At 46.5% G+C, this 14,670-nt stretch overlaps 2 protein-coding genes across 2 annotated transcripts in view; one reads left to right on the top strand and one right to left on the bottom strand.

The window, feature by feature from the left end:
* Nucleotides 1-1,326, bottom strand: part of LOC125948050 (zinc finger protein 112-like) — a 2,282-nt gene extending 956 nt beyond the window's left edge. The window contains exons 1-5 of the mRNA XM_049673689.1: nucleotides 1,154-1,326; nucleotides 858-1,086; nucleotides 705-796; nucleotides 512-643; nucleotides 1-437 (exon numbers count right to left, since the gene is read on the bottom strand). The exon at nucleotides 1-437 is cut by the window's left edge and continues 268 nt beyond it. Of these exons, the coding sequence (XP_049529646.1) occupies nucleotides 1-437; nucleotides 512-643; nucleotides 705-796; nucleotides 858-1,086; nucleotides 1,154-1,189 (926 nt within the window). The 5' untranslated portion in view covers nucleotides 1,190-1,326. The remainder of the gene's footprint in view (nucleotides 438-511; nucleotides 644-704; nucleotides 797-857; nucleotides 1,087-1,153) is intronic.
* An 883-nt stretch (nucleotides 1,327-2,209) lies between these two features.
* The window catches only part of LOC125948048 (CD109 antigen), a 30,601-nt gene continuing 18,140 nt past the window's right edge, over nucleotides 2,210-14,670 (top strand). The window contains exon 1 of the mRNA XM_049673685.1: nucleotides 2,210-2,947. The gene's annotated coding sequence lies outside the window, so the exon portion shown is untranslated. The remainder of the gene's footprint in view (nucleotides 2,948-14,670) is intronic.

Here is a 14,670-nt window from a genome sequence, read left to right as displayed (position 1 = left end):
TTGTCTTCTTCGCTGTCCCCAATCCGTTCTTTTGTTTGAGCCTTTTTTCGATTCGATGCGGTTCCGGCTAACGTGGATCCGGAATCGGGTTCAGGTAGAAAAGCCGGCTCATCGTGTGCCTCCAAGGATTGTTCATCGCTCGGTTCTTTTTCTAGAACCATTTCCTTTTGTAAAGAATCGTCCTCTATGTATTCTTCATGCTTCACATTCGCTTCCGCGTTGTTGGACGATTGTAAAGAATCGTCCTCTATGTATTCTTCATGCTTCACATTCGCTTCCGCGTTGTTGGATAAACGAAGCTTGTAGATGATGTGACCAAAAAGTTGCATAAATTTAACGTTTTCGTTTATGCAGGAACGACGAAAACCCACCGCGATTTCAATGCGAATAACGCATTTTGCACAAACGGCAAGGTATGTGATTTCACTGTCGGAAATCTACAACAAAACGCGAAAGAAAAGATGTTATTACCGCGGCTATGAAATGTTCATGATTAGGCTGAAAACCTCACCGAAATTCCGGTTGCTTGTTGTACATCTAGAATGGAAAAGGAAAGGCCTTCGAAGGCACTGGATAGTAGCATGAGGTTTTCGCAGTCCTGGCTCATGCAAAAGCGACAACAGTTGCTCATTTTCCCGAAAACCTGCATCGTAAGAACAAGCACAAAGTGTAATAGTTGTTAATGTTCATGAAATGCTACTTACTGTGTCGTTTGTCTTGACTGCATCCGCGGATTCGCAGAGAAACATCATAGATTGGTACGCAAACCAGCGCGGTGTATAAATGTGGTCTTTTCCTACAAAAGAAGATCGTGCTATTTAAAGGAATATGCTGCATATAACTGTTCAACACCTTACCTGACCCCGTTGTTACACTATTCCTCACTTTTGCTTTGTACACTCGAAAGCTGGCCTGGAGGGACTTCCAGCAGTGTTTCGCGTCTGCCAGGCTGATGTTGAGCTCGTCCGCTATTTTATTCCAGGCCACCGCTTGTTTTCTCATATTCTTGAAATCTTTAGTCATCTTACACCATAAACATGGATACTTCTTTACTTGTTCAATAAGTTTCAGCGATTGTTCAGGATCCTAAAAAAGGAAATAAACCATATATCCGGATCTCCAGATTTTCCGGATTCAACCAAATAATACTTACCAGCTTTTTGTACGTCTTCTTTGGTGGGCAATCCATTTTGTTGCTGAAACAACGGCGGGAGTTGGGAAACGACGTGAATTCACTCGTAGCACCTTTTTCTTGATCAAAATGTTCCAAAAACTCGAGATTTTCTCAGTTTTTACGCAGATTTCGCGGAGCGATTTCGTGAAGAAGAAGAAAAAGAAGAGCGGGAAATAGAAAACGGATAAAACGATAAAAGCGATAAGGTGGTGCTACATGAACCGTAAATTTATGCGTAAATTTACACATTAATGCCAAAACTTTTACGCTTCGATAAGCCGTGGCCACACGGGGCGAAAACTCTAGCGCAAACGAAAAAATTAATGCCAAAACGTTTACGCTTGCCGTTTACATGCTGTCAAACGATTATAGGTCCGTGGAACGTAAAACCTAGCGTAAAAGCTTTTTGCAAACGGTAGGGCTCACAATATGTTCTTTTTGTGGTTTACATCGACAGTGAGTGATCATTGCTGGTGTATTCAATCCTTTTCTTCAAAAAAAACAATTTTAATTTCCTCAACCCGGCCATGTAAACATATCGAAGCGAAAACATTTTGGCATTAATGTGCAAATTTGCGCGCAAATTTTCGCTCCGTGTGGCCACGGCTATATGTTTACGTGGCCGGGTTGAGGAAATTAAAATCGTTCTTTTGAAGAAAATGATTGAACACACAAGCAATGATCACACACTATCGATGTAAACCACAAAAAGAATATATTGCGATCCCTCCCGTTTGCAAACAGCTTTTATGCTAGGTTTCACGCCCCACGGACCTATAATTGTTTGACAGCATGTAAACGGCAAGCGTAAACGTTTTGGCATTAATTTTTACGTTTGCGCTAGAGTTTACGCTCCGTGTGGCAGGGCCTATACGTTTTTTTTTCTGTAAAACGATATAAACGATACAACGAACGAAATAAAAAACGATGAAAACGAAATTATATCTCAAGCGCGCTTCCTATTGAACTCAGCTTCAACGCAACCGTCTGTGTGAAACGACAAGGCACAAAAAAAATTCAAAAAAAGAAGAACCACCGACGGGGTAAGACGTGTGTCCGCGCGTGTCCTTTTTTTGGATCGAAGGACGATCCGTATCGCGGTTAAAGTGTAAATTAACGTAGCGAGCAGTTATTTGAAACTTTATACACATCCTTTACGCATCCTTCCTTGTTCGTTTGTGTTTAAGTCGGTCATTTCTCGCGCAGGACACCTCTGGAGTCCTTTTTTCTATTAAAAAGTTCGCGAGTACGTCCGCGTGGCTTTTTTTTTTGTCGAGTGCCGCATAAATTCCTCCGCGTAGCATGAGAAAGTGGAAGTGAGCATAACCGGGAGTGAAGTGGAGGTGTCAGCCAGCAAGGTGTGGCTCGGTCGGTGATCGTTCGGTGATCGTTCGGTGTCCTCATCCTTCCTCGCCCGCTGGTGCTGCTGGTTGGTGTGCTAGATATTGGGTTAGTGATCTTTTGACCGCTTGGATAATTCTATTAACAAGCTTCCCCCCCACCCTCCCGACCTCGAGCATAGAATTCGATCGCGCCGCCTGAAAAGCTGTGCTCTGTGCTGTTCGTCATGCGAGTGTTCGTTCCAGTAAAATAGAGGAAAACGGTGAAAAATTCGGTGAAGTGTTTCTGGGCAGTGTGTACCAGAAAATTGGGTGTTGCCTCTAACGCGTGGATCGCGGTCCAGTGGTATTGGTGGCGCATTTCGCGGGAGCAGCCCAACATCGAGTTGCGATCAGCGATCTTCACGGTGTTGGTGGCACGCGAACAAAACAGGTAAATAGCACGGCTGTGTGTGTGTAAAAAAAAGGGTTGCCACCGCCTCGACGGCAGCCGTTATTTCCCTTAATTGAATAGAAAACATTCTGGCTTTGTTGGGCCGGTCCGACTGATTCCCCGAAACCATAAAGCCGTTCTTTGCCGAATTCGCGGTTACATACATTTCGAGGCCATTGCCCTGTATGGGCGCGGTTTCCAGAACAAAAGCCAAAATTCAAAGCTTTTAAATGAGCGAAAAGAAACGAACCCATATAATGATGAAATTCCTTTGACCGGTATGGTGCGCGTGTATGCGTGCGTGTCTATCGCGTAAAGATGCTGCACTTACCTGTCCCCTGTCCCTTACTAACACGCGCACAACTCACCTGTTGCTGCTGAACAGCATACGCAACATTAATGTATCTTACGGGACGTAGGGCGTGGATCGTCCGTTGTTTGTTTGCTGATGATCGACAGGTGTGTGCGTAAGCGAGCGATCGCGCGCACTCTGCGCTTCGTGACACTTTGAGGATCTTCTTCTGCAACCGAAATGGTCTTTGGTATAATAATCCCGATGTAATCGACCAGCAAGTAAGGAGTTCAACTATGCGTGAGAGCACATATCGTGAAGCATCGCACGCACACACCGTGCAAGGTGATCGCGATCACGATGACGCATCGAAGCGTCTGTATGATGGTGTTTTAACGCTGATGAGTCTCTGCCACTACACTCGTCGTGGGGCCCAAGGGTGGTGTCCAGCTGCAACAACTACTGTCCAGTCCCGGGCGCTGGCGATTGACATCACTTACACCTAGAGACCTTAATTAAGCGTGAGTCACTTGCAAGTCGCGAGAGTTAAAAACTAGTGTCTGCCTTCACTGATCAGCAGGGAGTTTGCTTTTATTGTCGTTGAGTTTTACTCCTTTAAGAGTACTTGAACAATCCTCATCACTCCAAGATTCCACTTTGCACCCCTTTTCCGAGAGAAAATTGCATTCCTCAACCCCGACAAAAACAGTCACCGAATGATGAGTGTTTCTGAAGTGTTTGTCGTTCCCCTCGATTAGCAACGTAATTGTAGCGGAACTCCTGTAAGAAAATTGCGAGTTTATCGACGGAACAAATGCGGAAATGACGCTTTTATGCTAGTGGGGGAGCGGTAAATATGGTTCTTAAATTGAAAACATACTCCTTCGTCATTCTATCTGGTGGAAATATTCGAATCCTTCCTGCCTACGACAGCCTCCAAAAGAGGGGCGCCTTTAAATCGTCGTGCTTTGGTCCACAAGAACAGGCGAACGCAATTCGCTGTCCAAACAGTCCATGGTAACGCAGGGCAACCGGCAAAACCATACAAATCGATGGTATAGCACCGGCTCGTGCCATACTAGAAGTTGTGGCATTTCCTAGCTCCTTTCCATTCTTGGTGGAAGGTGGAATGCTGTTTATGTTTCGCTTATTTGCATTGATCCAATACTACCCTCTTCGTTATCATTGCACAGGTATGGGCCTCTTTTCTCCCATTATTTTTTTTCTAAATACTTTGTTTTGATTTGATAACTGAGCTGTTTGGAGAATGGGAAATACATTTGATAATGAAATGCGATTTTTTCCCATTCATTACCTGCTGTAGTGTGTGTGTGTGTGTGTGTCTGTATGAAAAGGGAAATTAATTTCCTGTCTAGACTGAGGTGAGAAAAGGGTTGGATGAAGTAATAAAAAGTGGGAAAACGAAAACGTGAATTCTTATTCCCCGATTCCACTTCACCCTCACAGTACTGGGGGTGGTATCACGCAACTCCCTTACCACAATTATACCGGCGATGACCGCCGAAAAGTAACCAACACAAAAGGCGCCTTATTCTACCATTGAAAAAATACCTTATCCAGCAGCGCGATTCGATCAGAAAATGAATGCAAATTGGCGCTTTATGTCCAAAAACCTCCTATGCTTCTAATGGCTTCCTTCAGGCTGACGACAAAACCCAACGAGTTTGGCCGTTTGTTGTGGAGGGTGGCCACCTGAGCAGCACCAGATCGATATCAAGCCGTTGCGAGGTCCTTTCTGGTGTACAATTCAGTTTATTTTTCGGAGCTTCTTTGTCCACCATATTCCAGTGGGTGGTTCCAGTGCTTCATATTCTGCTGAACATTCCTCAAAGTTTGCTTCAAACTCTTTTCTATGTATTTGTTTTTTTTTTTGTACATGATACTAGCTATGCAGTGAAGTTTACCCCATGAAACGTCAAGAATTAAATGCAAATTGATTCCGTTAGAACATCAGCACTCCCTTGCAATGCTTCACCGGGTATGGTTTTCCCTGTTTTTTCCTCTTGCTCCAAAAAAAAACTGCAAATTTTCACCATCCTACCGGCCGGTCGGTCGGTCGGTCGACCCATCTGTCGCTTATCTGTGGTTGCAATATTATGTTTTTCCCCTTTCCATGTTGTCTGTCCAACGGTCGTCGGTTGAGTGGCGGCGCCCGACCTTCCGAGTGGCGGTGGTATCTGTTTCAAGCTGATTAGATGCATTACACATGTGTGTCGACCGTTATTGCTCCGCGGCCAGTGAGGCGCAGGGATGACGCCGTCAAGAGGCGTCCTTTTTCCCTTTCTATGCTGCCGGTTCACATTCGTTATCCTTTAACGAAGCCGCCGGTTCTGAGGTGGTATATTGGTCTCTCTCTCTCTCTCTCTCTCTCTCTCTCTCTCTCTCTCTCTCTCTCTCTCTCTTTCCTCTCTCGCTCTTTAATTACCAACCAGACAGAGGGACTGATGCCGTGCTAGGGTTCTCGAGGAAAGGAAATGGGGAAAAAAAAAATGCAAACGTAATCGGTTTTAATGGAAAACGAAACGCAGATTCGGTCGCCGGTAAGTTTGTCGTCGACCGGCCGGCCGGCTTCTGGTCGGTTTTTGCGGTTTTCAACGAGCGCAGCCCCAGGTACATGACCTCGAGTGGACAGCCAGACGACGAATACTGCATTAGAAGCAGAGAATCGTTCCCACGACCCCAGTCGGCATAAATTCGATTCATTTTTGGCCGCTGGTGGACATTATTCTGCAAACAAACAAAACATATGCGCCATGCTTCCGGTGAGCGGCAGGATAACCGACCACCACCATCAAGGATGGGAAGGAAATTCGTCATTTCTTTGCCACCGACCCCTAACTCGACCAAACTCGATCGAGCACCATTAAAGATCCCGCGACTGCCGCCGTCTGGCTTATGTCTTCATTCGTGGTTCAGTTTTCGATTTTCTTCTTCGTTTTTTTCCGACAGAAGGAACCTTGTGGCATGATTAGAGGCTGTTATTTATTCGTGAGCCTTGCGAGAGAGATCGTGTGCCTTTTCATGATATTCGCTTGACGGCGCTTACTCATAGGAGGGAGCATAATTTATCGCAAGATCTATCTCGTTCTCCCTCTCTTTCTCTGTCCAGTGCGTGTGTTTGAATGACTGCATTTTTGTGTTTAATCAAATACGCTGCTAATCGTGCCCGCAGCATATGAAAACAATAGTCCTCTAGAAGACTGGACGCCCCAGGCCCCAGGCAGGAGGACCCCTGTGGCCACAGGGGGAACACAATACCGCGAGGAAATACATCGTTTCGAAGAGACGGGATAGCGTAGATCAGTGTAGTTCTTACACTGCAGGATAAAACGGAAAAGATAAGAGCAGCAGTTTAATGGCACGAGCCGCTTGGACCGACAGAAGGCTGGCTGCGGTGGTCCCTATTTTGAATGCGCTTTTACACGCCATTCGGTCCGGCAGGAAGTGTTCCCCTCCGTCTGGATCAACGGTGAATAGAGCGCTAATGAGGAGAATGAGGGTTTTTCATTTAATAAACATTTTTCCCATTTCGACATCTAACATAAGTTGAATTTTCCGTCAGTTTTACTCCTCGACACACCGCATTTCCCGTTGTGCAAACGATGTGTTTATGGCCGGCGGCACTTCTACTCTTGCATTCACTGGAAACCGCGCGAGAAGGTGAGCAGGTCGTCAGTCAATCCTACAGACAACAGAATTTTGGGGACTTTTTCACGGTTCCTTGCTAATTCGGTAAGCGAAGCCCCTAATCCACCGGTGGTGAACAAGCGTGCAATGTCTGATCCGTGGCTATCCGTAATCTTAAGACACGTTGATCCTTCAAGTCAGTCGGCGGCACGGTCAGTGACAAGTCACCAGACTGTCACTTTCATATCCTGTTAGAAGCGTTGTTACCGTTATGCCTTCTCAAGGGAGGAGGAGGACCGTGTGACGATCGCGGAACTACGCTGAAATCGGATACCTTGGGCAGCATTTCATAAAAACCAATTACCACGGGCACAACGCGAGTCTGTGACAAGTGGGTTGCAAATTGGTTCTCCTTTTTCCCGAAAAAAGTGACATCGACCGACGCTGGTGTTTGGTTACCTTTACCTTTTCCCCGACTAATTACTTCAACCATTACCACCACCGAGCAGCCAAATGGGACCGAGTGCTCCCGAGTGCGCTTCGACGACAGTCCCGATGAGTTTGCTGCTTTGCTTCCTTTATGGATCCTAGGTATGGGGAAATATGATGCAGCCCGTCGCGCTATGCTATGCTGTGTGTTGTATTACAGTGGAACAGCTTGGATTATCCCCTTGGCGTAGAATTCTTCGAATGCGTGTGCTCGGTTGTCCCAATGTACCTATGGTTGACTTCCGGTCTTCACCAGCCGATAGAACCATTTACCCCAAAACTAGAGCGTAGCGGATGCAATCAAGCGCATACTCCACTCTAGGGGTGCGTGTTTACTTCATCTTTCACCCAGAAAAGTGTTCTACGACGAGCTATTGGCCTTCCATTCTTGCCGCGCGGTTGCGATTCTTCAAGTTTCATCATGCGTGCTATTGATCCGTGATACAGTCGCGGCCGATGTAAGATGTCATCTTCCATCCGCGTTGCGCCGGTCGGAGCAGTTCAAATTGGTGTCATTAATAATGATGGATCAAACGAAGAAGCTAATGCGCGCCGCCCCCCAACGAAGCACGATGACGAAACGGGTTGTCGCAATCATCGATGCATGTCCCTGGCTCTGAGTGACGCCGTTAGAACGCCAGTTGCTACAATTCTCAAACACCAATACTGTACTAGTGATTGCAACATTCGCGTTTATTACGTCTACGGACATTGAGACATTGACTTGGCAAATGTCTGCAATGACTTGGTAAATGTCTGCAATGGGATATTACTGACGGTTAGCTTTCGGCGAATGTTTCACGAGCGTACTCCGTATTATAGGCGGAAGCCACTGGAAGTTATAAAGAAGGGGATTAGCTACAGGCCAATCCACTGGATTGGAGGTGTGAGTGTGTCTAACGCCCTACCCAGACAGTCGCCAGACCACCTATCGGTCCCCGTGGTGGGAACAGTACGTCTGTTCGCGAGTCGCGATGATGGTGCGAAACTGTCACAAAATCGATTGTGTCAAGACCCTTATGATGGGCGCGAGTTCATTGGCTTTGCGGTGGGTAAGATCCACTTAGCTTCTATAGGGTTCAGGTCGTATTCACGGAGCCAGACGACCGCCGCCATACCTGTGACACAGGTAAGAGACATTTTGGGAGATCCATTTGAGTTTAGATCTAGACACTGTAATTTGCTGTTTAAAAAAGAACCTGAACTGGCGGAATGGTTGGTGATGTGATGCGTACCTCACGTGCTGTGCTATAGTTCCTCGATTCGATGCGTGGTTGATCGTCACCTTGCGGCATCGCACTGTTTACGGAGAGGTAAAGGACCTGCAGTTGACGGTTATCCTCCCGCGTTGTCCCGGGTATTGTCTATAGACGCAGTGTCATTGTAAAGTGCTCTGCGGTGTAGCAGGGGTCAGGTCCTGTATGGCTGCTCCAGGGGACTGAACTACCTCTATAGGCAAATTAGTCGGAATTTCGTCTCTGTCATGTACACACTGCCCGGGCATAAAGAGAGGGAGGTCGGTTGGTGGCTTCTGTGGGTGCCATATGACGCCCGGAGACACCACTTTAATGACACCCTTTAATGTACAACAGGATAGGGCGGAAAGTGTTGTGTTTGGAGATAACCCTTTGTCTCAACCCCAAGAGCAATTCGATATTTTAATCTTTATTTGTATTACGTGTCGTATAGAGAGGGAGACCTGTTCTTCTTAGCAATTTCCTTGCCCCTCGAAGGCAGTTTTTATTGTTTTTTATGTGCAGTCATTGTGCAATTGAATCTAACGAAAATAACCCAATATCTCCAGCCCTATGATCTGCTGCTGCAACGGAAATGAAATACTTTGCGGTTAAACTTGTGAGTCAGTGCAGCCATACCCGGATGGAAATTTATTACCTCTATAGACACACTGCGCTTAATTAGGGTACCTCTAGGGTGAATATTTTAGTTGGTTTTTTAATGAAACTGAACTGTTTTTGCCAGCAGGTGCGAACCATATAAAACATTTGCTTACCCCCAATGTGACAGTTGCTCTGTGGACCGGTTGTATTACATCATTCCTTAATATTTGTACTACAGATCAAATATTTCAGAGAGTGTTTAACATTGCACTTCAATGGAAAATGCTGGCTCGTAGATTAGCTATTTCCTTCAACCGCAAGAGTAATTGCATTGTTTATCAGAGGCCACATCAAAGCGCGACCACATTACGCGCGCGTAAGGTTCTATTTATTTTCATTTCCGCTTCCTGGAATGTGGTTCCGCGGTTGGTTGGTCTCGAAACGTTGGAATCGGAACTCATTACCACCTCGCGCAATACACAGCAAAATGGAATATTTCGAAAACCATTGAGAGTTGTGTGTTTATCCGGAAAATTTGAACCAGAATGTTATCTCGAACACGCCGGATGAGTAATGCCCCCTTTTTAGTGGGATGCAAGTGGGAAGCAACAGTTGGGTGCAGTCATCGAGAACAAAGTTTGTGCTCGATGTTCTCCCTCTCGGACTGAGCAGTATCGAGAGAGAGAGAGAACAAAAACATAACTTTCCTAAAACCATCCGGCACGGTGGCCGCTATCTTCAAAGAGCGTATAGAATCCGGGGCAAAGGAAGTGTGTCTACTACCTCGCTTACTACCGCAAGATAATCTCCTAAAGGATGTTGATGCAGCATAAGATTGATGTGTGGCCCTTGCGCGCCTTGATTGCATCAAACGGTAATTATCGAAATCGCATTTACCCCCAAAGTGGATTTCGTGTGCCATCAAATCAGAGGAAGGAAGCCGCCGTTGTGGTGGTGGCCGTTGGCTGTTGTATATTGTTTGACTTCTTGCAGCATCCGGATCCAGCTAATCCCTCGCCACCAAAAACTGTAACGATCATTAAGATATGCGCTTCGGTTGAATGGTTGGATGGAAAGAAGGGTGTGCCCGATGTTTTGGATTAGCAGCAGCGGCAGTAGCAGCAGGAGCAGTTCCGTGTCCCGAAATCAATTCAAACACGTGACCACGCAACGGTTGAACGGAACCTTCCAAAATACATCTTCCCGGGAATACGAGTTTCGACAAAGAAAATGGTATACCAAGCAAGAGCTCTCCTGCAGCTGGCCGTAGATTGTTGCTAGCGTGATGCCTGCCTTATCCTCTCATCATCCTTACTGATGAGCGGAATTGATGCGAAGGATTTGATTTCACACCCTCCTAAGCCTCCGACCAACCGACCACCGGCACAACAATTGCACGGTGACACCCAAACTCGCACGTGCCCGACACATGGCTCCGTCGCCCGCCCTGTGTTGTTGGGTTTTGCTCTGTTCGGTTGGTTCGGATGTCTCTGTTCAGTTTGTGTCAGCCAAAGCCAGATGGTGGCAGCCAACGTCACCGTGGTTCGTTCTGTTTTGTGTCGCTGTCGTTGTTTCTCTTCTTCGGCTCACCCCGAAAACTCCGAGTATCGTATAACGACACAGCTGAGAATGTTTTCCCTCCTTCTGTTCTCGTCTGCATCAAAATGTCTCAGTTTGATTGATGAGTGAATTGGTTTTTGAAAGAAAAAGAAGGGAAATTAGCAATGCAAAACCTGGCACACCACCCTCCTTCGCGTACGCGCCAGAACAGAAGCTGGAATGTAATTTGATATCACCGCCTTTTCAGCGAGGGAAAACTCTTTCAATAGATTGCAGAAAAGCGACGAGAGCGAGAGGCATATGGTTTTGAAATTGTTCTCTATGCAGATTGCGATTGAAATTCAGCACCATATTAAACTGACATCAAAAATTGACAGAATACAGCGAGGGGTTTGCATGAACGTAATCTGAAGTAAAATGTTCCTTAGATTAATGTGGATCGTATTAGCTTCGTGTAAAATGTCCAGTTCTTGTTTGCTTGCTTTTGTCCGTTAATTTCCTGCAACAACTTCATTGTAAATGCACTACACCTACCCCAGCATTGCAACCATTCACTTCGACCTAATTTGTTGCTTTCTCCGGATCGGATCGGTCGTGTCCGGGATGCGCCGGGCGGGAAAGTGTTTGCTCATCATCGCCGCCTAATTAGTTCATCATGTGCCATTCTGCTGCTTGATGCTGTTACAAGCATTGCAATAACACTCGCCAGCCCCGTTGGACAAATATGCTGCAGCAGACAGCGATCGAAAGGAAGAGAGGAACGACAAGGGTGCAGCGACGAGTGACCAACACAAACCACGCAGCAGCGGCTGCAACAGCGGTCACCCCTCGGCTGCACTCATTCGCAACGAATGCAGCTGTGTGTCTCGCGCTCCGTTTTGTGGACCTGGAAGGTCCTTTATGGAGGAAGAAGAAACACACCGGCTCCGGGGTCCCGCTGTGTGCGCTCTGTCCTCATCGATTCCGATGTGAGATAATTCGCTGCACTTTGCCTTGCTGCGCGTGTGTGTGTGTGTGTGTGTGTGTGTGTGTGTGTGTGTGTGTGTGTGTGTGTGTGTGTGTGTGTGTGTGTGTGTGTGTGTGTGTGTGTGTGTGTGTGTGTGTGTGTGTGTGTGTGTGTGTGTGTGTACTGCAATGGGTCATTTGTTCTATTTCTTTCTCTTTTTCCCTTATTTTTGGATAGTTCCTGTTCCGTTTTGATCGTATTTCCCTCGTCCTTAGGCAGCTCTCAAGCCGTACCATCTGCGCGCGTGTCCTTGCTATCCCTTCCGGAACATCCTTCGTATAGCGCGCTCGTGTTCTAGTTGTTCCCGATTATATGAGGTGCAATAAACCTTGTGGGCCTCCGTGAACACACCTTTCCCCTTGAGTGGGCTATCTAACAGTGTGCGTGTGTGTGATGCAGCAAATCAGTTCTCTCTAAAGCCGCCCCCTGGTTCCGGAGGGTGTGAGAGGGTGCACGTTCAACCGCCCGGGATAGGGAGGGTTGCATCCGTTTTTCAACTCACGTTGCCGCTACTTCCGGACTATTTTGTTGGAAACCGTTTTCCCCTTTACAAACACACACAGACACCGCCAGCGAGCTCGCAGATCAATCCTGGTGCAAGCGTGACGAAGAGCGATGAAGAGGTGATGGAAAGCGATTGAATTGTGTATGTTTTTATCCAATTGTTTTTGAAGTGATTTATGACCGGAGCAATAAGCGGCGAAGCTGAGGGAACAGGAGCCATTTGCGTTTGGACTAGAAGACAGAGGCAGAGCCGGGAAATTAGTATTCAGGGAATTGTGATGTCCTCCTTTGAGGGCAGCAGCTGAACCCCAGGACTAAAAGGGTTCTAGCAAGTGGCGCAAGAGTGCAGCGGTGGTACGGTCACGGACTGTGGAACTGTGAGTGACGTAAGCAAGCAAGCATTTTATGCTCCTTGGGAGCAGCACGCAGCAGTATGCATCGTTTATGTCCGTGGACGCGTTGATGGATTTTCCGTTTTCGAAATAAAAATTCAATGTCAATGGGTTGTTGGTGAGCTCTCGGTTAAGTGGCGTGTTGTCAAGGTAATGGAATATCCCGTTTCTGCGAAGAGGGAATCTCCCCGGTGAGGCCTCATAAAACCATGGCAACTGGAACGATGGAACGATGGAAATCCATCTAGAGCCCTGCCATCGACGGAGGTACATCAACGGACGAAACTCTCTCAAGTGCTACCTTATCGGTTGCCAATAAGGCATGCATGCCGGCTGGCCAGTCGGCGTCTCTATCTCTTTTCCTAGTCGGTCGTGCATCCTTCCTGTGTTTAAATGGTCATTATGCACACACACATCCGAGGAAAATACGGACGCGTGGTTTAACGCACGCGTGTCCTCGTCGTGTAGTCCTCGTGCAGTTTGCGATGCGTTGAATTATGGACCGACCGACCTTCCTCTTGTATCTTTTCCCCTCGTGCGTGTTTGTATTTCGAATTGATCCTTTCCACCGGCAACCGGCAGAAAAGGGTTTCCGCATTTATTTTTTTGCTGCACGCACCCTTCAAATGGTCTGTAGCGCCGGCTTTAAACCGGTTCTCTTGTTTGTCTTGTCGGCAAACGCTATTGCTGCTGCTGCTTCTGTGTCGAGTGCGATAAGAGAGGACAGGAGATGATGGTGTGTCCTGTTTGAATAGGAAGCCGCCAAATGGATCCTTTGTTGAAGGAGGAGACGTAGGAAGAGCTCGCAATGCCGGTTTGTTCCGCGTGTTAATGCCAGTGGCACAAGGAGCGGCATTTTGTTGATCGAACAAATATTCCCTTTTTTGCTGGCCGGGAGAAGGAGGAGGACACAGGTACTGAATAGGATTAGCAGCAGTTTTAAAGCGGAAATTGTGGAAACAGTGCAAATAATGTCGCGTGGTGCGCCAATGCATGTTGGTAGAGGGGATCTCGCATCGGTACCAGCCCCCGGCACGTGTCGTTCAGTGATTCACGTGGGAAATGGCGCTGGTTCTGTGGGATAAGATTTGCAGTTCAAGCATTGAGAGTGAACGATCAATGATTTGTTGTTGGTTTTTAAAAAAAAAGAAAATGTAAATGTCATTACGTGAAGCAGACACGGTAGATTATTAAACAAATATAAGGCACTAATGTTATGTATTGAATGATACTAATGAGTATTAATCATGTCTGCGCTAGAAATAGCGATTTTTTTTTAAATAGCTCCCATGTATGAGTACCTGAATGAAAATATTTTTCAACGATAAACACTACTCTCTCTCAGACGGAATTATCTGGATTTTCCCTAATTTCAGCCCTCAATTATCCGTAAAATTCATTGCAATTAGTTGTGAATATAAATTATCCCTCATATTCCATCATAAGTTGCTAATGTATATCATTTGATATCTAGTTTGATATTTTTGTTTTTTGAACTAATTAATTCGCCTTCGATCATTCAAAAACGCAATAAATGAAGGATAATTTCTATTAAGCAAATTATTCGAGCATCAAATCTTATCACAAACAATCGTACGGAGTGAACTCTATTTTGTTGCATGCTTCTTGCTTCATTTCCCTACTACAAAGGAAAATCGATCCTCCAGCATCTTTTCTACAATTTCCCTATTCTTCGTGTCTCAAGGCGATCGTAGATCTTTTCTCAACTATGCAACCGCGATCGGCGACACCTCGACGACCGACCACCCTTCACATGTTCCAGTGGCCATCGTTGTGTTCCCGCTTCTGCCGCCGGGTCTGTCTCACAAATCGTGTACCTTAATGGTAATTTAATATCTCCCGCCGCAAAGCTAGAGCGGACAGCGCACCGTCACTCAAGGTCAATTCCGAAGAAACGGAACGGAGAAAGATCGACGGAAACAGCAGCAGCCGTGCGCGCCCTCTCAGCCGTCGAAATGCTGTCAACAAATTGT

The sequence above is a fragment of the Anopheles darlingi genome, chromosome 2, assembly GCF_943734745.1.
Source record: "Anopheles darlingi chromosome 2, idAnoDarlMG_H_01, whole genome shotgun sequence".
Lineage (NCBI taxonomy): Eukaryota > Metazoa > Arthropoda > Insecta > Diptera > Culicidae > Anopheles > Anopheles darlingi.
This window is presented reverse-complemented; position numbering and strand designations above follow the sequence as displayed.